At 30.6% G+C, this 22,154-nt stretch overlaps 5 protein-coding genes across 5 annotated transcripts; 1 reads left to right on the top strand and 4 right to left on the bottom strand.

Annotated features, from left to right (window-relative positions):
- Positions 1-1,684: 1,684 nt before the first annotated feature.
- On the top strand, positions 1,685-2,484 carry PCOAH_00031890 (Uncharacterized protein; the record flags this gene model as incomplete). Its single annotated transcript, XM_020059989.1, has 2 exons — positions 1,685-2,056; positions 2,269-2,484. The coding sequence occupies 2 exons, from the start codon at positions 1,685-1,687 to the stop codon at positions 2,482-2,484; spliced, it is 588 nt and encodes a 195-aa protein (XP_019915783.1).
- A 2,159-nt stretch (positions 2,485-4,643) lies between these two features.
- PCOAH_00031880 (Uncharacterized protein) lies at positions 4,644-5,658 on the bottom strand (the record flags this gene model as incomplete). Its single annotated transcript, XM_020059988.1, has 2 exons — positions 4,644-5,226; positions 5,407-5,658. 2 exons carry the CDS (start codon positions 5,592-5,594, stop codon positions 4,644-4,646), a joined length of 771 nt encoding a protein of 256 aa, XP_019915635.1.
- Positions 5,659-7,366: 1,708 nt separating this feature from the next.
- PCOAH_00031870 (Uncharacterized protein) lies at positions 7,367-8,330 on the bottom strand (the record flags this gene model as incomplete). The annotated part of the gene is made up of 4 exons (XM_020059987.1): positions 7,367-7,421; positions 7,464-7,745; positions 7,873-8,108; positions 8,262-8,330. 4 exons carry the CDS (start codon positions 8,328-8,330, stop codon positions 7,367-7,369), a joined length of 642 nt encoding a protein of 213 aa, XP_019915895.1.
- Positions 8,331-12,015: 3,685 nt separating this feature from the next.
- PCOAH_00031860 (Tryptophan/threonine-rich antigen) lies at positions 12,016-13,959 on the bottom strand (the record flags this gene model as incomplete). The annotated part of the gene is made up of 2 exons (XM_020059986.1): positions 12,016-12,819; positions 13,000-13,959. The coding sequence occupies 2 exons, from the start codon at positions 13,957-13,959 to the stop codon at positions 12,016-12,018; spliced, it is 1,764 nt and encodes a 587-aa protein (XP_019915742.1).
- A 4,285-nt stretch (positions 13,960-18,244) lies between these two features.
- Positions 18,245-20,507, bottom strand: PCOAH_00031850 (Uncharacterized protein; the record flags this gene model as incomplete). Its single annotated transcript, XM_020059985.1, has 2 exons — positions 18,245-20,203; positions 20,427-20,507. The coding sequence occupies 2 exons, from the start codon at positions 20,505-20,507 to the stop codon at positions 18,245-18,247; spliced, it is 2,040 nt and encodes a 679-aa protein (XP_019915600.1).
- Between the last annotated feature and the right edge of the window lie 1,647 nt (positions 20,508-22,154).

The following is a 22,154-nucleotide window of genomic DNA, read 5'->3' as shown; positions in this document are numbered from 1 at the left end:
AAAGGGGTAAAAAAAGACTAAAAACAAAATATTTTAGAATAAATTGCTCCTTCTATGAAGCGTATTTGTATGGGTTACGCTGCAAAGGAACTGGAAAAACGAAGAACAGGTTCATCTGACAACTGGGGTTTTCCTTCTTATTGATATTTAAAAAAACTGGTAAATGAGACATACAAAAAGGAAAGAAATATGAGTTCAATTTTAGAAGGCAAACTAAAGGAGAAAGTATAATATATATATATATAAATAAAATATTGCCACATATTATTTATGTATTCTTTTTTTGGAGAGATGCATTTTTTGAGGACTACCCCTTAATGGCGAGAAAAATACATGCTTTGCTTTTTTTTTTTTTTCCTTTCCTCTTCAGGATTTGATTTTTATTTCATGGAACTAAAGAACGGTCATAGTTAAAACGGGGCATTATTTTTTTATGCAGGGGCAAGAAAAATATATAAGCCTTGAGGGTAATTCATACTGCATGACCGTAAAAGTAGCACAGAGGAATTGTATCCCCTTATCCCCTGTTTTTTTTTTTTTTTTTTTTTAGAAAATTCCTATTTTCGTGATTTTTACGTACGCGCTTAAATTGACCGCCTACATGACTTGTTTAAGTTTAAATTCAGCGAATGGAGTATTTTAGAATTTTTTGAAAACCCCCCCGAGATGGGAAAATACAAGGGCAAAGTGGCGCAAAAAAAATGCAAAGTATAAAAATAACATCATTAGCATTAAGGGAGTTTTACCATTCTAAGGGTCACACTAATTTATTTCTATTTATTAAAAATGAAAGTATTTCTAATATTCAATAAGTATCCATTTTTTTAATGCAATCCCCCTTTTTATTTCTTCCTAATCTTAAAAAGTTCTGTTCCTATGATTGATTATATTTCGCTTTTCGTATGTACTCCCATTTTATTTCCCTCCTATATATTAACATTTTTAAAAGATCTAAAATTAATGAATTAAATTATATCGAAAGGGTAAAATTAAGAACAGCTTTTTTATTTATTAAAAGAATTGCATTTTTTTTTAAGAATTTTTATAAAAGTACAATTTAAGTAAATTAAAATAATAAATGGGCAAAAACAAATAAAAGTTCCTTATTTAAATTTCCTTTAAATATATGTTTGGGGGAAAATATATTTTTCTAAAATATTATTTTTTAATAAAAATGCATTATTTGCATTTATAAAAAACCGTTACGGCATAAATTGAATAAGGTATTTTTTATATGTTTTAATTTTTTATTTAATTAAAATTATTCCGAACCCCCTAAAAAGTCATGGAAAAAAAAACAATTGTGAAAATAAAAAAATAAAAATAACTCAAAGGATTTAAAGTTTTATTATTAATAAAATAAATACTCCTTTTATTTTGCTATTCATTTCCTTGAGAATACTGCTAATTAAACTTAGAATTAAGAACTTATCTATTTGAAAAATAATTAATTGCTTGACATTTAAGTTTTTTAAAAAAAAAAGCATTCATTCACCTCTTTTTATTTTTCATTAAAAAAGGAAAATTATCCGCAATTATTGTATTATCGAAAATACCAATATATCACAGGAAAAACTTTTTTATATACATTATATTATCTGTATAGCTAAAAATTATTCCGCTATATTTTTTACCATTTTTATAAGCTTAAAAAATTATTATTTATTTTACCTATTAATTCAAAATGGAAGATAGTAGCAATAGTTCTCTTAATTTATCCTTTGCCGATGAAACTAAACATGCGGATGATATTATCCCAGTACTCGAAGAAGAAGCATCATCTTCGCTGAGCTCAATCCCATCGCTTCTTAAGGGTGCAGATAACTATGTGAGAGGAATATTCAGTGGCTTTATGGGCTCCTCTACTGATGATGATTCTGTTACTGGAGCTTGCGAAAAGGAAGAAGACGAAGAAGAGGAAGATAAACCATTAATAGAATCAATGAAAGATTCCTTTAAGAGCCTTTTTGACAAAAGAGGTGTAGCTATTTTGGGTTTAATATTTCTCCTTGTAATTTTTATCTACATGTACAAAAATGGACACTTTGAAAATTTGGTAAGTTTTCTTTGCGTATTTTGTGAAACTTCATTTTTCTATAGGTTCTTTTGAAAAAAAAGAGCTCTTTTTGTGCTTTCGCAGAAAAAGGGAGAGGGCCGCGCTTATTTTAGCCTGCGGAAGCCCACTCGGTGTTATGAACCTTTAGAAACCTAATATCCTGTTTTTACCTTCTCCATATAAATTACTCTTTTTACATTCCTTTTCTGCAGGCAAAAATGCTTCCACTGTCCTTATTAACTGGAGAAGAGCACGAAGAACATCATCACGCACATTCTGGATGCACCTGCAAAAACAAAGGCGCAAAACCAGCGAAAAGTGCCGCCTCAACTGGAGAATGCCCATGCCAAAAAGCTAAAAGAATGGCTGAAGAAGCAGCCAAAAAAGCAGCTGAATTAGCAGAGAAAAACGATATCATTGAGGCTTAATGATTTTTAGAAGATCATTTATAGAGCTATGAGAAAAAGGGGAGGGGGAAGAAAATGGTGCAGCAAAAAAATGAACATACTATCGATTTCGTAGCATCACAGCGAGATTAACGAAGAAAAGAACCTAGGGGATTGAAGGTGTAAGAGAAATCAAAATAATCAAATATGGCCATAATGTCTGTTTTGAAATTCACCCCTTAGAAATGGGTCACATTTAGAGCTGCTATATGTATGTATCATTCATAATATGTATGTGTAAAATGGGACATTTTCTGATGCCACTAAGTTGTGAACCTTCATATCAGATTTTTCCCCACCCTCTCGTCCATTACTTGCGGCAATGTGTATGTTTACTACTTATTACTAATATAATGATCTAACTGGAAAATACACGAGACGGGTAACGGCCGATAACCCTTCCACATATTTTTTTACACAAACCTGTTGCATTAAAAAATATATTATATACATACAAACAATACACGTTTCATTAAAAGTGCAAATCACGTTTACGCTCTGATGCAAATGAATGCGCATTGCTACATTATATATATATACATGTATAAAAAAAACAAAAAAATGAACGTTCTTCCTTTTAATTCAACTTAACGAATAATTATGAATTGTAAGAAAAAAAATTGGGTGAAATGTTTATTCAGCCCTGAAAATGATGTACGCTGTTTTTCCATTTTATATTTATCCCCTTTTTTTTTTTTTCGATATTTCAAATAATTATAAAGCAAAATTATACGACGACGAACTTTTTTAAAGGGGCTATATTTCTTAACAAATGATTTATTATGAAATTACAACCATAAAATATAAGAAGCTTTAAAATGAGAAATGAAAAAGGGGATAAGCATTCTTGATTTAAGAATAGTACATGCAAAGTTGTGCGCAAAAAGAATTGTGAATAAAAAATTGTCTTTTTTTTTTTTTTTATGTATAATGGTAGAAATGTTCGCCAAATTTCAATCTGCATGGAAAAGCAATATGATCCTTTTAAATTAAGATTCGAATTTGTGAATAGTTACGTGTACGAGTATTTACAGAGATACAACCAGACGGATGGGGATACAGATAACTTGTATGCGTTTTCGAGTTTTTCCTTTCTATATAAATACGATGCGATGGTATATTCTTCTTTCACAGTTGTAAATATAAACGAGGAAAACGTAACCAGGGTAGCTATATTTTAAGAGTTTCTTTTTGTCCTTCATTTTGCATGCCTTTGAGTGGATTAAATTAACCTTAGAAACAGTGTAAGGTTATAACACACCGCGTTGAAGTGTTGATATAACTTTAAAAAATTTTATTTACGCTTTCGCATATTTCTGCCTGTGTTATTATTACACAACACTGCCGTTTTATAGGTCGTATTTGCGGCATGATCACATAAAATTTATCCCATTTTTAGGGATTCAAGTTGAAGGAGCTGCATAAAAAACGTAACTTCTAATGATACACATATAATTGTACACATTTCTGTGTCCGTCTTCTCACTATAACAGTCGGCGGGGGGTAAAATTCAAAGGGGTAAAAAATCTTTAAAACAACTATGTTTCCTATTTTGAACATGTGTGCAGGGGAAGAGTTCATGTCGTCTATTGCAAATAATATTATTAAAAAGGAATGGTAAATGCAGAAATGGTTAATAAAAAGTGTAAAGGTAATTGCGACGTATGAATATTCCCATATGCACGAAAAAAGTAAGTGAGGGTTCAGGGTCTTCATAAAAAAAAAATAATAAAAGGAAAAGAAAATGAAATGTAGGAAAAAAAGGAATGTTATATGAACTTCATGTTTTTATAAGTAATCTATAACAACATAAGCCACAGTAGTATGCACAAATTATAGCGTGTGCAAAAATCATATTATATGTAAAAAATAAAAAAAATAATTAAAAATGAGATGTTATGAAATTAATTTTTTTTTTTTCTCGCTGAACATTCATCTTTTACGTGTTTCAGCTTATCTGACTAATCGCTTTAGAATATTTTAAAAATTCACACTAAAAAAAATAAAATAAATTTTTCACATTTTTAATTCATTTGATAATTGTTGATTTGGATCTGAGTATGGCAACGCTGCTTAATACTTCGTTTCATTTTAGTGAATTTATTCATTTGATGTAAACGTTGCTTGGTTTTACATTTTTGTTACAATTTTTTTTCGTCGAGTTGGTTCTCCCCATCTTTGGCATCTTCATTCATCGTTTGCTCATCCTGGACAGTTTTTTCTTGTTTATCCGAAAGCACCTTATGCCACTGTTCCTTAACACATTTGAGGAAAAATTCTAGGTCCTCTTCAGACATTTGCAACCAGGTGTTAATTATTTTTTCTTTTTCTGTTATTGAATTGTTTAAGTCTTGAAGAATTTTATTAATCATGCGATGTACGTTTTGTATGTAATGTTTTTCCCATTTCATGGTCCACATAAAATCCCTCCATCTGTCATCCATTTGAATTGTTTCCTTATAGTAATCATCCTTCATATTTTGAATCGCTTTTTTCCATATTTCTGACGATTTTACACTTAGATCATTTAGATCATTTATATTAGTGTACACTTTCAAGTATGGCGAATCATCTCTTCGGAGTTTCTCATCGTTTTCATCTTTAAATGTGAAAAATGTTTCTTCTTCTGCATTAAACGTTTCGTTCTTTGCTAAGGTCCTTCCATTTGGTAGAGTTAATTCAATTTGGAATGTGCCAATGCTGTTATCATATTTCTTGTCGTTGCTATAAATTAAAAGAGGAGTTGTGTAGCAGAATTGTGCAATGATCATATGTGTCTTTAACTATTTATTAATTAAAAAGTGAGGTAGCAATTCTGGGGGAGTAAGCATCTACCGGCATGTTTACATAAACATATGTACTAAGATGAATATAATTTAAAGAAAAGAATTGTGCGTCACATACCGAATGAAAAAATGACAATTGAGGAATAAAAAGGACAGGAGTACAATGCTTACAAAAGTGGTAACTTTAACTACCCTTACATTTGAGGGGTTAAAATTTACAGTTGGGTATAACGATAAATTGGATGGCGACTTTTTTTTTCTTGCTCCATGTGTTTCATTTTTAGAGTTGGTATTAATGTTTATCATTTTATAACCAGTCGTATCAGATTTTTTTTTCTATTTTTTTTTTTCAAATATATAACAGACGCATAAAAATGCATTTACTATTAGGTTGGAGTTCGGATGATGGTGGTGGCGGTGGTTAGACTCCCAACTGAATTAAGCAAATATGCTTTTCGATTACGCGCAAATAAATTGGGGCATTCCATCAAGAACATGTCCATTTATTTCTTCTACGTAAGAAAAGTACAACGTAGAATTTATAAATATGGTCCACATAAATAGTTGCCATTAATAAATAAGATATTTTTTTTTTATCATAAAAATTGCTACTAAGAAGGAAATGTATACATTTTGTCACATAATTAAAATGTAGGGAAAAAGGAAAAAATGGTTATCATTAAAATTTAGAATTAAGAATGCTAGTCGTGGGGAAACAAATGAGAAAACAAAAGAGGGGATGGAAAACCAAGATACTACTTATAAACATATACCATAATTAAATTATTTGGTCGAACATGTAATCTCAAGAATAGTTACATTAGCGCACCTTTATTTATTTGTAAAAATAATCTTATATGTTGTGTATACATGTATATATATACATTTCAACAGGTGATAAATTAATTTAGATGTATGCAGCGTATTTTACTGAATATCACATCATGTATGAATATGAGCTAGCTTTACAATTTTGTTACTTCTTTTCGGTTAATAGCACGAAAAATTTATCATTTTTTCGCAAACTAAAACGTGGGTGAAGATAGAGCGGCAACATTTGCTTCCACCATCTCAAAAGCAGTATGTATATTTTTTGTTACTATGACATTTCTAGGTAGAGAAAAAAAATTGAGAATGGACAAATTGTTCCCTATTTATAGTTTTCCCATTCAGAGGTACATTCAATGAGTACCTTATGACGCACCGCTTCTTTTCCTTTTGGAGTATGAAAGAAAAGATATTTATAATTATTTTTTAGTGAGTTCGCGAACAAAATTTGAAATAATTTTCCTCCAAATTTCCACTAACCGTTTGGTATATTAAATATTTAAAGAATTTACTTGTTCGAGTTTTATAACTACATAAAGGGCTACGGAAAATTGGAACAGTGGTAAAGCAACTATTCTTGTGTATAGAGAAAGTAAGAAGTGTGCAAAAAGTGCGCCTTAAAATAAGACACATGTATGAAAAACATTTCAAAACATAGAGGGGGTGTATTTATATTTCATGTAGTAAAAAGAAATTTTCTCCTTTAACTTCTAATCTGTGTCAGTTGGCATCATTTGGAAATTTTCACATTGTGTTTAACTCTTCTGCGTTCTTCGCTTAATATATATTTTTTTTTTGATAAATATTTTATCAAAATGCGATAAAAATGAATAATTTATATATACACATGTACTAAATCTTCTCGAAATTTTTTGGCTTCCATAAAATATATAGTTGTGCAGATTAACATTAAAATATATGTAACTTCTGATTTAACTTTATATTTATGTACTAATAAATGGATATTTCTTAGGAGAAAAAATTTAAAAATATCATCCGAAGAAAAGTTACTCGAAAATATTTATACATTAAGAAAAAATCTGTATTAGTATATTGAAAAGTGCGCAATTGTATAGGATGCTTAGAATAGGCCATATGGATTTTATCTTTCTTAATACTCAATAAATGAGTAATTAACTGTAAGCAAGTTATGCTCTTTAATTTAATGATTTAGGTGTCTTTCCTTTTTTCATAATATTATGATATTCTGCTTTACTACTTTCAGTTATGTACAATGTCCATTGTTTTTATTAATCATACTTTTCATTTTGATAAATACAATAAACCATTTTCTGTATTATGTCCCTTCCATTATACAGAAAAGAAATTAAGAAATTTAAAGCTTACCCCACTACAGCAGCCACTATACCTAGAATAATAATTACTGGTATTAAGAGTAAAAAAAATGCTACTAATCCTTTACCGTAATATGGTAATCCCATAAACGACGCTATCATTGGGGCTATATATCGACTCCCGAATCCCACGTAGCCTGTTAATGGTGGATAAGCAGGATGGCCCATGCCAGCCATCATAGGATCATGCATTACTCCCGGTACCATCCCGTAGCCTGGATCAACAACCATTGGTGTATGAAGAAAATGTGAAAAGAAATTAAAAAATCGATTTCTGCAGGGAGGAATTATGGGGGAACATGATAAATTAGTAACGCAGTCGGTGGTAGTCGTCGTACCTATAGTTGTTGTAAAAGAAATATGAGGAAATACGGTGGTGTAATGATTGCGTTCTATGTAACCTGTTCTTAGGTCGGTCAAATGGGAAATCGTATGAGGGATCACGTTTATATTTATTAATGGAGGTGGGATCTCCTGTTCTACAAGTTCCCCCAAAGGTATCGGTACAGTGGTTATGAACACCATGATGGCCATGTCCATGGTGATGTCCGTGGAAATGGGCTAATTGTCGGCCCATTATAAAGTCGCTTCTGGATTTCACATTTTGTGGACAGTTGCTAGGGTTATAATGTGTGCCCTAAAAAGGGGGAAAAAAGCATGTGTGCGATTTTGTACAAAATGGAGTATTCGATTATGCCAATTAGATTAAAGGAAGTATGAAAAAAATGAAGAATAAGAGAAAGGGCCTTTTTTCATTTTGCATTATTTAACATCCATATTATGGTCTTACATGATTAAAATTTTGTAACACATAGATGAGAGAAATAAATAGAAAAAGCTTGACGAAAAGGTGCAGCATTTTGTTCCTGTTACTGGTGGTATATTTCTTTATGTTATTTACGTTTTTTGTAATTAGGTTTCAGCTTTTGCTTTCAAATTTTAATTGTTTTTCAGCAATACGAATCGTTTGAAACTTCCTACACATCAAATTGGAAGTAACTAAAATGAAAAAAAAGTAGTGTTAATTTTATTTCTAAGAATAAAAATGATACTAAATTTTTACTCGTAATCAGAAAAGAAGAAATACTTTTAATAATATCGCACTGGAATTACCTGCTTAACACAAATCATTGGAACTTTATGTTTACGGATGTAATTTGTTATAAAATAACACAAACTAACGTAAAAATAAATGTATATATAAAAAACCCCTGTTGCTATTTTATAATATTTTTCCAAAAAAAAAAAATTAAAAAAAATTTGCGTCACGTAATTACTGGGAAAAAAGGTTACCGAATTTTTAAAAGTGTAAAAAATGAAAGAAAAGGTAGGAAGAATATGAATAGCCAGACGAATATACGGAGGGGGACACACACGTTAAATTATATAATATAGCTCAATTATGGGTAAATACAAAACGGTGCTTTGAAGAATTACACATAGTAATTATTGGGGGGGTACTAAATAGGCCAAAATAATTTAAAACCCTTATGCGTTCGCTTGTGTGTGCATATATTAAAATAAGTATATAAGGCTCGCTCATATAAAGTCCATTTCGCATTGCAGTTAATTCTAATAAAACAAGAAAAATGTGCTAAAAGGATCAACCAAGGGGGTATTTAGAGAATGATATATTATACAGAATTCTATTAAATTATTTTTTATGTTAAAATAATTTAATAATCATGTTTGATTTATCAGTGAGTGAAAATACCTTACCCTGCCATACCAGCTGGAATTTGATCATAAAAAATATTCATAACTGAAAACATATCAACTTTATCCTATCAGAACCGGAGCCAAAAAAAATAAAAAAAATAAAACGCTATGAGATAATGTACTATAACATGGGTAAGGCATAATGTTATTCACACTTCGTTTAGATACATAAAAATTTTTACACACAGAAAATGAAATTTATATATATACAGAAAGTTCTTGAAATATATATCCTCTCGCGCGCAGATCTATATGTATATATTTATGTTTACGTGGGAAAAGCCAAACCTTGCAACTTTACTAAAAATTGCAAAAGGAAAATGTACAGATTATTGTGTATGAAATGAATGAAAGTTAGAAAATAGCATTTTTCTATCATTAAATTTTACATTCGTTCGGCACTATTTTTTGGCCAATTTTTGTTAGGCCGAACGGGAGCAATTCAGATATAGGGCATAATTGCGTGAAGTAAAAGAATTATAGAAATAGCACAATTTTTTTCCTCAAACGGAACTATTTAATGTGCAAATGGATCCCTAATACGCAGAACCATTGGAATAAAGGTAATTATTTTTGGAAAGCCCATGAACCATCCTAAAGGTGAGTACTAATTTTTCCGCAACTTGATGTTAGAAAATATATTGATGGGAATTTTCAGTTTTTCCATTTTTTGTAATAAATCATCAGTTTGTGTTGAAAAGAATAAATATGAGCTCAAAACGTCATCAAATTGGGAATATTACTTGGGACAAGGGAGTGATTTTCCATTTTGAATTGTTCCCTTTGTGTGCTTTTTTCCTTTTTTTCCATTAATGGTACAATGACGTGCGGATACTGTATATACCAAGTTTGTAGAAAATATTTAAGGACAATTCCATTTTGTTCAGTGTTTTTATTAATTATTCGGTGAACTATTTATTCATTCCAAAGGGATATGTTCACGTGGGTTTATTCATTGATTATGTAAAAATATGTTTGTCTCTTTTCCATTTTGATCATTTGTAGGAAAAAGCACAGATGGTGATGTGCTTCTTTTCACTAATTTGTTGATTCCTCCATTTTAAGGTTTTCAAGTTTAAAGGATTCTATACAATGAGCCACTATCCTGCTAATTCTATACGTATAGCTCTTCCATTCGGAATATATTTACGGGCTTAACATAAATTTTATTGTACACTTTGATTGGTGACCCTTCCAATTTTATGTTCCTTAACGGAATTTCCCATTTTGTGGTAAACCATTCATAGCAAAAAGCATGCTTAATTGTCCATTTTTTAAACGCGCTAACGTTCAATTTGGTGTCCTACATTTGGTACGAGCTCCTGTATTATGTTGCTTGGCTCTAAATCTTTTTCGAAAAAAGATATTTTACATTTTTTATTGCGTATTTTTGTTGTAGTGTTTTCGCTTAACTGCTGAACGTATAAAAGAAATGTTTTTCTGTTTTTACGCCACCTTTACACGGTATGTTAAAACGAATGTTGAAATTTTGGCATTCGTAAGAACCGTAGGTCAAAAACTTTTTCTCATAATTTTGCTTATTGTAGACAAAACTGTGCAAATAAATAAAGATACATGTTGGAGATATTCGAAAAATAACGCCATCCTTAGTGTAAGAGAAATTAAAAAATATAGAAAATAGTGATAGAATAAGGAAAATTAAACATGGGTTTTGCAAAATGATATGATGCGCATGTGCATACGAACGAATAGGTAATAGAGTAGCTTTTGACCCGTTGTTACAGGAATTATTGCAAAAATTGCTTTTCTATTTTAGCATATACTGATACAGGGATTACACAATAACGCTGCTATAACAGTGAGATCCTCGTAGGGATGAAGTAGCGCCCACGGAATATGCAAATGCATGTCTATAGAATTAGCTGTGCTTTTTGAGTGACCTTTCTTAGAAACAGAGCAAACGAAACGAACATGGTACTTACAAAGTGACCGTTTATGTAACGATGCTGTTACGCTACTGCGAACAATTATTTAAAAGGATGGATTATGAGGTAATAATGTTTGTTAACAAGATTAATGTTTTTCATTATCTACCAGGGAAAAAATATTAAAAGTTCTAAAAAAAAAAAAAGAAAAAAAAAAAAAAAAGGAGAATAAAATAAAAGAAAAGTCGCCTAAAACTAATGTTGAAACATTAGGATATATTTATGTAAGTAATGATACATATATATCACAATTGAAATATAGAAATTGTAACAAATAATTGTTACAATTGTACATGTTAAAAAGAGAAAAAAAAACATATATTAAAACTGCTGATGTAACGTCAAACAGATTACTACTGTTTTGGAAATGTGGAACGTGAGGATGATATACTACTTTTCCTAATATGAGAAGATCAGTATTTCAAAAAATGGCACCGCATTACAAATTTAGCTACTATGAGTGTATATATACACATATGCAATACAGACAATTTTGAGAAGAACTATACTTTTCTTTTAAGTGACATATATTTTATAACCATTTCTACGAATTCGCCTTTTTAAATCTGTGCGTACTTAAATTTGGTGGTAGCGAGAGAAATAGACTTTGAGGTGAGCTCATTGTTCTGCTGTGCATGTAATCTTATTCAGAACGGGAATAAAGCAGGCACTCAAATGATTTTACAGATATATCTCCTAATTTTGACGAATTTTCATTTTACCATAATTTTCTTTATAGCAACTAAATATTTCGTTCCTTTTTTTTCTCCATTTGTTGGGCAAATGATATTAGGATTAATAATTCGAATGCGAGAATGCAGATTGCTCGAATTACCTCACACTCGCTTTACTTGGTTAACTATTTTTATGCTTTGCTTCTTAGGCATACACTCTGCTATTTGCATAATTTCTTTGTTCCTTCCACACATTCCACTGTTTTTCATTTATGCATTTTTCAATAAAAGGCTTCATCCAATCATCAAACATAGCTCGTCTATCATTTCTCCATTTGGACCAACAATTCCATTTGTTACTTACGAATACGTTATCTTTTTCCTGTACCCAGTTTTTCCACTCCTGCCATTCCCTTTTGATTCTTTCCTTCCATTTGATCCAGTTTTTTCTGTCTCTTAAATGCAATAATTTTGGCCATGTCTTATTTTCCCAATCTTCCCAATGTTTTTGTTCATTAATTTTCCAGTCACAGAACAACCATGACGTTATTTTGTCTTTTTTCCATTTGGCCCACTCTTTTGAAGCCCAAGCGTCTAAGGAGAATTTATTTTCATACATCCATTTTTTCCAATCTAACTCCATGAATTGTTCTCCTTGTGTTCTTAACCAATTTTCCCACTGTTGGTCATTCCAGTATACAGATATTTCAAAAAGGTTTGAATTATATTCTCTATCTACTCCGTCATTATAATGCGTCCATTTCTTTTCCATAGATTTTAGCCAGTCTTCCCAATCTTTGTTCTTATTTACAAGCCATTTCTGTTTCCCATTTTCTACAGATTCGTTGAATTCTTCCCAGCTGTAATCCAATTCTCTCTTCCATGTGTTCCATTCGTTTTCCTTCCATTTTTCCATTGCATCTGGAGTGTTTTGATAAAACTGGGTTGCCTGAGTAGTCAGCAATGGATCCCCTTTAGCATATATACTCTGTTGTTGCCTCTCTAACGACTGTAAAAAAAAGGGGAAGTGGGGGAGGAGAACAATAAGGCATATAAGAAGATTCGAAATGAAGAAGATATAAAAAAGTGAAGGCACGTTTAACATGAAAAAATTACTTCAGATGTGCACAACATATTATTTACCCATTTAAGTGAAAAAAAAAACTTTTGCATGAAATTTTAGACTTACCATTGAAAGTTCCTTCAGAAAATGAGCACACGTTATTGTAAAAAAAGCAACACTTAAAACTGAAAAAACGAAACCTAAAAACCCCGTTACGGTGAATAGGTTCCTGGAGCTTTCTTTTAGTTTCTGTAGAAAAGCGTTGTCTTCAAATTTAACGAGGAAGTTATTATCAAATATTTTTCTACTCAAAAAACTAGGAGTGCTTACTATCTTACTATCTAACGTGTTATTGCTGCTGTCATCTGTATTTGTACTAACAGTGTCGGAACTATCTGCTACAAGATCTTCTACCTCTCCGCTATTAGCATTATCGCTATCTTCCACTTCCGCATCTTTGTGCTCATCAGCTTCTAGATTAGCGTCCTCTGAATCAATATCTTTTAGATTAGAATCATCCATGTTCTCCGAATCTTCATGCACCTTATCATCGTCTGTAATTTCTTCAGCTGCGACATCATCATCTAACGGTTCATCGGCTACATCTTCACTGTCTATTACTCCATCAGCGTCGTCCTCTGCATCTACATTTCCATCGGTTTGGTATGTATCATCTGCTATTTCTTCAGGTGCGTCAGAATGATTATCCATTTCCTCAATTGCTGTTTCATGATCCATTGGCTGATCGCTTTGCATTTCATTTTCCACCGTTTCATCACCTAACTCTGGGTTATCCGTAGAATCGGGGTCTATAGAGACCTCGTCTACATCATCCTCCGCATGCATTCCTTCATCAGCCATTTCTTCTAACTCTACATTATCGATTTCCACATCACCATCCAGCACATCGCCTTCTGTCCCCTCATCAAGCAATGTTTCATTTTCTAGTTCATCAGAAATTGCTGGTTCTGTTTCTAGTGCATCTCCATCTGGCGCAACATTGTCAACTTCAGGTTCATCGGGAACTTGGCTCTCTAAATTATTATCTGCTAAATCGTTATCTGATGCATTAGTATCCGCTTCCATGTTTCGTTATGCATTAATGAAGAAAGTGTAGATCTTTTTAAAAAGTAAAGTAGTGGCTACTGTGTACCTTTTAAAACAGCTTTAATAGTGAACACCAACGTGAGGTTGTAAAATATTTCATACTTATGATTTTCTTTATATAGGGCGAAAAAGTAATAATGTATGAACGAAACAATATAAAATAAACAAAGCAGGAGAAAAGAAAAAAATTATATACTATTCAAATAAGAACACTCCGTAATAGAGCGAATTTTCCATGCAGAATGATCATGCACAAATGAAGTGTTTACGGGGTTTATTATTCCGTAATATTGTTCAATAAAAGAGCACTAATTAATAGGACAAAAATCAGAAATTATTTTCAAAGAAATAATTTTTTACTGTAATATGAATTTATAATTACATCAACGTATTTATTTTTCCGTTAAACAATTACTGCCTCGATAAAGTGTACATAATATATCACTTTGAAAGAATAACGAAATTATAAGGGAAAAAGCAATTTAAAATGAGAAATATATGCATAATGTATATGAAGATGCAATTTTGTTAGGATACCGCCAATTTCGCGTACTTATTTTCCTGGAACTCAGCTCATCTGAATTATTTTTGTTTAAAACGAAATCTTAAGAAAATTTTTTTTCTCATAAATGAAATATTTTTTACATTTATGAAAAAACCTTCTTAAAAGCATATATTCGTATATATGTAAATCGGAGCAAATTCAATTATTAGATACGAATCTATAAATATATTAATTTTATGTAATTTATTTAATATTCTATTAAATCAATGTTGTCATTACAAAGAATTTATGAATATCATCACATACATTAGATATTACGCTAGGAAAAAAATAAATTCGGATTTTTTGGGCTTTTATTAAAAGTTGTTTTTAAAAGAATTCACGTGTGCATTTATTTAAATATACGTATATATACATCGAACACAATAAATTAACAGTAGAAAATTATGTTGTACTTATTTATTAGAGCATAAAAATAAAGCAGAAATAGATTCCTTCTTCGTTGTTATTTATGTATTATACATATTTTTTTCTTCTTGTCAGGGATTAATGTGCCTACTTTGTGTCATAATATTCTGTGAGCAATTGAGGGGGGATAATAATTTTGTGCATTATCGTACTTTTTTAATTTTATGGGGATCATAATATTCCCCGCGGCATAATATATTAGAAGATTATTTTTTCTTTTTTTAAACATTTCTGCAATGACAATATATGGCACTAGGAAAAGAATAAATAATAATTAAATTAAAATTGAAAAAGAGTCGTATAAATTGGCAACCGAAGAGTGAAAATTCCACATTTCGGGGGTTCTTGTGTACGGAAATATAGGGACGAAAAAATGATAGGAGAAGAGAATGATCAGGTTTTGATAAGTGGATTATATGTATATGTATATTTTTGCCATCTACATATTATAATTTATATTTCGTTTTAATATCATCATGGAAATGGTAAAATAGTGCGTTAAAGAAGAAAGGGGATGCAGATTATTTAATTATATTCCATTTATAGGAATGGTTTCTTTAAAATTCGATTAATCGTTTAATTAGCATTTTGCAGGAATGCGATATTCCTGTTCTAATAGAATGTTGTTTTAGTTGCATATTGCGTGTAATGTATCAATAAATGTGCAGATTATTATATATAGCTCGAACAGCCATTTTTAAATACTATTAATGTGGGGGAACCGCATGATATAGGAAACATGGTGTGCAGTAAATTATGAAAACTAATCCTGAAATTTTTTGAATTGTACAGGAAGGGCAATAATTATGTTTTCATAAAGTGGCGTGTTATACAGGAAGTGCAAAAATTGAGTACAAAATTAAAAAGGGATGAAGGACGAAAATATTCAGAACGAACGAAATAGTTTAGGAAGTGCAAGCGGAATATCACTTGGGCTTACACTTATTTTATCCTTTTATCTTTTGGATTATTGCATATAATGTTGAATACATGCTCTGTGATAGTTTTGTACTACGAAATAATATTGAGTAAAGTAGACAAATAAAAAATCTACAACATCTTTCACTAAATTTATCGTATTTGAAAAGTTGCAACGAAAGTCATATAACCACAAATTATACGTATTTAAAATGAAGATGAAATAAGTGTGCATACATTTTAATGGAAGTGAAGAAAATCATATTGAGTCATATATCAGTTTAAAAGCTGCCATTGTAAATTTACCCCCCAAAATGTACCTAATAGAAATGAGTAAATTTATTTGTTCTCTTAGGAACGATGTATATTGTACTTGTGCATGTTTTTTGTTTTTATTAATTCTTATTAACACAATATAAAGGAGAAGCGTGTCTGTGTTTAAACCTCTATACATAGTATGAATTATAATAGTACATTTTGTACACCATAATTTAGTGGCACTATTTTGAACAATGTATATTGTTCTGAAAAGTAGGGGTTAATTTATTTATAGTGGTACACCTTAGATGAAAAGGATTGTATCATTTCTGTACAATAGAAAAAGGGGACTGCAAGAATAATTTCAGACAATATGATAAAAATGAATTTTTATAATATGATAATTGTTCGAATAAAGAAATGTAATAACATATTATAATGATAAGAATGTGATGTCCAGTGGATGTTGTCGATATGTGACTTTAACTTCCCTTATTGGCAGATGCACACGAAAGGATATGGGTATAACGTGCCATCACATGTATGATAATGACCCATGTGTATTAAGAAAAGTATCACAGTAACCTATTTAGGCGTGATAATTTGTTACATTCGTTTCTCACCTATTTTTAGAAAGAAGGATTACGTGGTTGATGAATTTTTTTTTTTTTTTTTTTCCTTTGCATTTGCTAATGTAACAAAGTTAAATTCGTAATTTCTATCTTTATTTCTAATAATGCATAATATTACTCTATGGCGGTCCTTTTTTTTTTTTTTTACTACCATTAATTTCTTTACATAATAGGGTAAAGGAACAAAATCAATATAAGTGAACATTCTACAGAAATGGATCATTTTTTTTTTGATCACAAGGTGTTGTTATTACAATGTATGTGTAATTGTACGCATCTAATTTTTTTTTCTCTTTTTAATATTATTACGGTATAGAAAATATTGTTGCTACATAATTCCTACACAAGGCACAACGTTAGATGGAGGTGTATAAAGAAAGAATAAAGGAAAAGGGGTTATTCAAATCTTTTTGCGGTTGATAAATAAACATTGTATGGAACATAAATTCGATTGTGATGTGAAATTTGCTTAATTCTATTTGCATCTAGAGAGTCTCTTTCTCATTTTGGTAGGTTGTCTAGGTAATGCTAATAAATACCAAAAATAGTACAATAATGAGGTGGAATGCGAATATGTACACCTGGTTAAAAGAATTATGAATAGGCTGACAAAAGAGGATGTAATGAATTATTTTTATATAAATGTTGAGTAACTAAGGTTAGTCGGAACGCGTGAATATAAACGTTTTTAATAAGAGTGAAGTGTGTTTTACGATTATTCTTTGCTGAATCGCATTTCACATAAAGGACGCATTCTTATATTGTATTAAAAAGAGACATTCGCAGGGGGCCACACATTAAATGTGAGGAAAAGGAAAAAGAAGAAAACATATATACATATATAATTTCTACGAATAAACCATTTAATTTTTTTAGTTAAGGTAACATGTACTTCACATGAAGAAGTGGAATTATAACACAAAAAAGGAAAATACATGAATTTGATTTTAGCAAGCTAGGGAATTGCGATGCAATTATTTTCCATTTAATAAGGATAATAATATCTATTATTATTTTTCATAACTTAAATTATTTCCTTAAGTGTAATTTACCAAAATAATAGTGAAATGCAGTGCTAATTAAAAAATAGACTTATATAGGGTACTGAGAACTATCATTTCCTATATTAAGCAAAGCACATAATATTGTTTTATTTATTGTGTCTAAACAAATATGCGGAAAATATATACGTAGTGAATTTACACAAAGAAGAAAAAGAGAAAATAAAAAGGAAAGAAAGAACAAATAAAAATACTAATTAATGATTTAAAAAAAAAGGGGAAAGTGATCTTATGACAGCTTTTATACATAATTAATAATTTGTGTACATACTAAAGAAGAAAATTTTAATTTATTTTTCGGATAGGGAACACACAAAACTACATTTATAATAATTATTTATAAAAAAGATGAGAAGAAGTTATATTGAGCTCACATATATATTTAGAGTATGTGCGAATTTTGCTCCTGAGTATAAAAAAAATTAATGTACGTTATTGAATAAATTATTATTTGGACATTCGGGTTGATAGGTAATTTGTTGAGGGATTCCGGGTTCTAAATATTCTTGAAGATCGTTGTTTTTACTGTGAGCTTTGAGCATACGTTTGCATTTCTTGTACTTAGTGTAAACGTATATGGAAGATAAACCAAACAATACAGCAGATATAATCATACCTAAAATTTCTGAATGAATGGCACATATTATGAAAATGCTAGTCATTGCGAGAACTGGAGAAAAGACTGTTATTTTGTTAATAGTTTTTTTATTCGTTCCAAGTTTTGCTTCACTGTTGTTTTTGCTATTTGAAGAAAGTTGCATTATGTTTATCAACTCTGATTCATACATTGCATCTGATTTTTTTACAAAATTTTTAATTTCATTAAAAAATCTAGCTAGTTTTCCTTTAGGCTTCTGTTGAGAAGTACCACCGTTGTTTGGTTCCATAGGAGATAGTTTACCTGGAGGACCACATTGGGGGTATCCAGGTTGTCCAGGTTGCCCGGGTTGTGGACCAAATTGTGGGTATCCAGGTTGTCCAGATTGCCCGGGTTGTGGACCAAATTGTGGGTAACCAGGTTGTCCAGCTTGCCAGGGTTGTGGACCGAATTGGGGGTATCCAGGTTGACCAAGTTGCCCGGGTTGTGGACCGAATTGGGGGAGCCCAAATTGTTTATTATAAGGATCATCATATTTTGCTTCATAATATTGTCCATCATCGTCGTAATCATTGTCATCATCATAATCATCATCGCCATAATACCTTTTTGAACCGTATCCTTTTGAATGGTCAAAATGGTTCTTTAATGTTCTGGGTAATTTTTTTTTTGCATCGTCGTGTAGGTTCACTGGATTATGTGTTTTCCCAATTTTGTTCACATTTCCATATTTATTATTCGATGGTTTAGGGCAAAGGTCGTCTTGGGCAGGATATTTTCTTGGTGACTTATTTCCATTATTATGGAATGTACGTCGTTTAGAATTTGACGGTTTTCTATAATTGTCATCATGATTATCATGATAATTTTCCCCATTATACTTATCATATTTATCATACTTATCATATTTATCATATTTGTCATATTTGTCATATTTGTCATATTTGTCATATTCATCATATGTGTCACGATATTTTTTATTCTTTTGACCACTTTGACCATATTGGTATATACTATCGTCACGCTCATCATGGCGCTGCCGACGACCATCGCAATCATTTCGATATTTACGATTGTCACGATCATCCCGATATTTGCGTTTGTGCCTATCATCATGACCATGCTTACGATTGTCGCTATATTTGCGCCTGTCCCTATCATTATGGCGGTGTTTGCGAACGTTGCGATATTTACAGTCATACTCCTCTTCCTTTTCTTCATATTTTTTGTTTTTATATTTTTTGTTTTCATATTTTCTATTTTTATATTTTTTGTTTTTATATTTTTCGTTTTTATATTTTCTGCTTTCATATTTTTTGTTTGAACATATTTTGTCTTCATATTTTTTGTCATCATATTTTTTATTTTCATCTTTTTTCTTTTTATATTTTTCATCTTCCTCATCATAATCATCTGAATAATAGTCCTTCCTCCTGCTACTGCATTTATTGGATGTGTACTTTTCACCTTCAGCTAAAAATTTAGACTTTGGTTTATGTTTACCACCTTTGGTTAAGGAAGAAATTGGTCTTTTCAATTCACCATCCGACATTATATTATTGAATTTTTCCATAAGTCCATCCTTGTCTAATAGTATTTTTGTTGCTTTTCCAACGTTACTTTCATCGTCACTGCTTATTCCCAACACAACGTCCTCTAATGAGGAAAAACTGCCATTGTTGTCCACATGTGTTTTCCCCTTTTCCTTCAATAATCGGCTGCCGCGTACGTCTAACGCATGCTTCCTGCGGATTATGTTATTCCATGTTTTCCCAAACTTGTTCTAAAGGAAAAAGAAGGAGGAGGTTAATATAAACGATAATTGAAAAGAAATAAATAGGTGTGCAACTTGGGAAGTTTCTGAAATATCAGTAATATAAGGAAAACATCCTCTTTTGAAAATGTTGGACGAGTATGAATAAGAATACACGAAAATCACACAAACATGTGCATAGACATATACACACAGACAACTTTTCTTTTTCAAGTTAACTGTTAAGTCTAACCTCGTTCGCATATTCGTAATTATTCCATAACAACAGGGACAGTGCAAACCATCGAATAAAAGAATAGGATAAATTATTCATTCTCTGTTCTTTTTTTCTTTTTCCTTATATTGTTGCATTTACTTCAATGGGATGGTATAATTTTGGTGGGAGGAAAAGATGAATTACACTAACAGAATAATGTTTCGATCATATTGTTGACGGAGAAGCGGACTGAACTGTACATTTTTCTTCTTATACTGTTCCATTTAAATAGGATCTCCTATGCTTCTGGGCAAAAAATAAATTATTCATGTGTCCTAGGCTACTGCATTCACTTGTATGCGATCATATGCTTCCGGTAAAACGAAAAAATAAACTACATTAGCAAGGTAATGTTTGGATTATGTTGGTATGAAAAAGAAATTGTGTAAACATTACGTAAACAAAATGTGTGCATAATGCATTATTTAAAACGGAGGTTGAAAGAAGACTCCTTTCCTCTTTTTTCAAATAAAATTAATTACACATGCATACATAAATTTATAGCTAGGTACATGTATACAACTGTATACATATATAGCATACATGTGCACTGAAATATAATGTACCTTAAATGTAAAAAAAAAGAAATAAGGAACAAATTAGTAATAATAGAAGGTGGGGGCATATTTTCGAACTATACTTCACACCAAAATGTATAAATGTAAGAATGAACAAATTACATTAATTCTTCGTGGAAGTTTACTAATAAACAAGTATTATAAATACACTATTTAGAAGAATAACAAATTAGAAAGAAGGAAGAAAAAGCAAATAAAAGAAAAAATAAATAAAAAGTATATTGAAGAATAAAAAATTGTTTTGAAAGTTTCCCCTTGGAGCTAAGTGTATATTACAACTGTTCCTGCATAAATAGGAGGTACATATAAAGTTGCATTCTTTTTTTTTTTTGGAAAAAAAAAAAAAACTCTAATGAAAAAAATTAAAAGAATGCGTAATGGTAAAAAAAAAAAAAAAAAAGGAAAGACTAATTTTGTACTGACTAAAAAATTCCTTCTATTGAAAGATGGAAAAAGAAATATAATGTGGAGCAAATTGAAAAAGAAAACTTACTCATTTATTTTATCGCTTGAGCCCCAGAATCTAAGGACGCACACGGAATAAATGGTTCAGCGTTGTGGAAAAAAAGGGTCATGTGGAAAGGAAAAATATATGCCCCCCAAGAAAGAATCAAAAAAAAATTAAACAACAATAAACCATTTTAAATGGTTCATTTTGACGTAATAAATTATAATACTACGCGATTCTAGTGGAAATATATTTTTTTTTCAGGCGAGAATATGTTACTTTTTTCCGCGTACTATATATTTATGTACTGAAATAATAATGAATTTTTCCTCCCATGGCACACTATATTTTTTATTGTAATTTTTTGCATTACCATTAGCATTTAATAAATTATTGGAGATATTATAATCAAATTTAATCAAAAAAATAATTTCACAAGGATGTACTTAAATATATGTAACAAATCTTTTTTATGAATTTATATAAGTAGGTGTGAAAGGAAAAGAAAAAAGGAAAATCACGAACAGCAGTATTTTCTTCTGTTTTAGTCATAATTTACAGTAAAAAAAAGGAGAAAAAGAATATTTCATATATGCACATATTATTTACAGTTCATTTGGATATTTTTCTTCTGAATTTGCTTTATGGAGCCTCCCATAGTGCCACGTGAGCATGCTG

This window comes from Plasmodium coatneyi, chromosome 11 (genome assembly GCF_001680005.1).
Source record: "Plasmodium coatneyi strain Hackeri chromosome 11, complete sequence".
NCBI lineage: Eukaryota > Apicomplexa > Aconoidasida > Haemosporida > Plasmodiidae > Plasmodium > Plasmodium coatneyi.
Note: the sequence above shows the minus strand (reverse complement) of the source record. Positions and strands in the feature narration are given on the sequence as shown.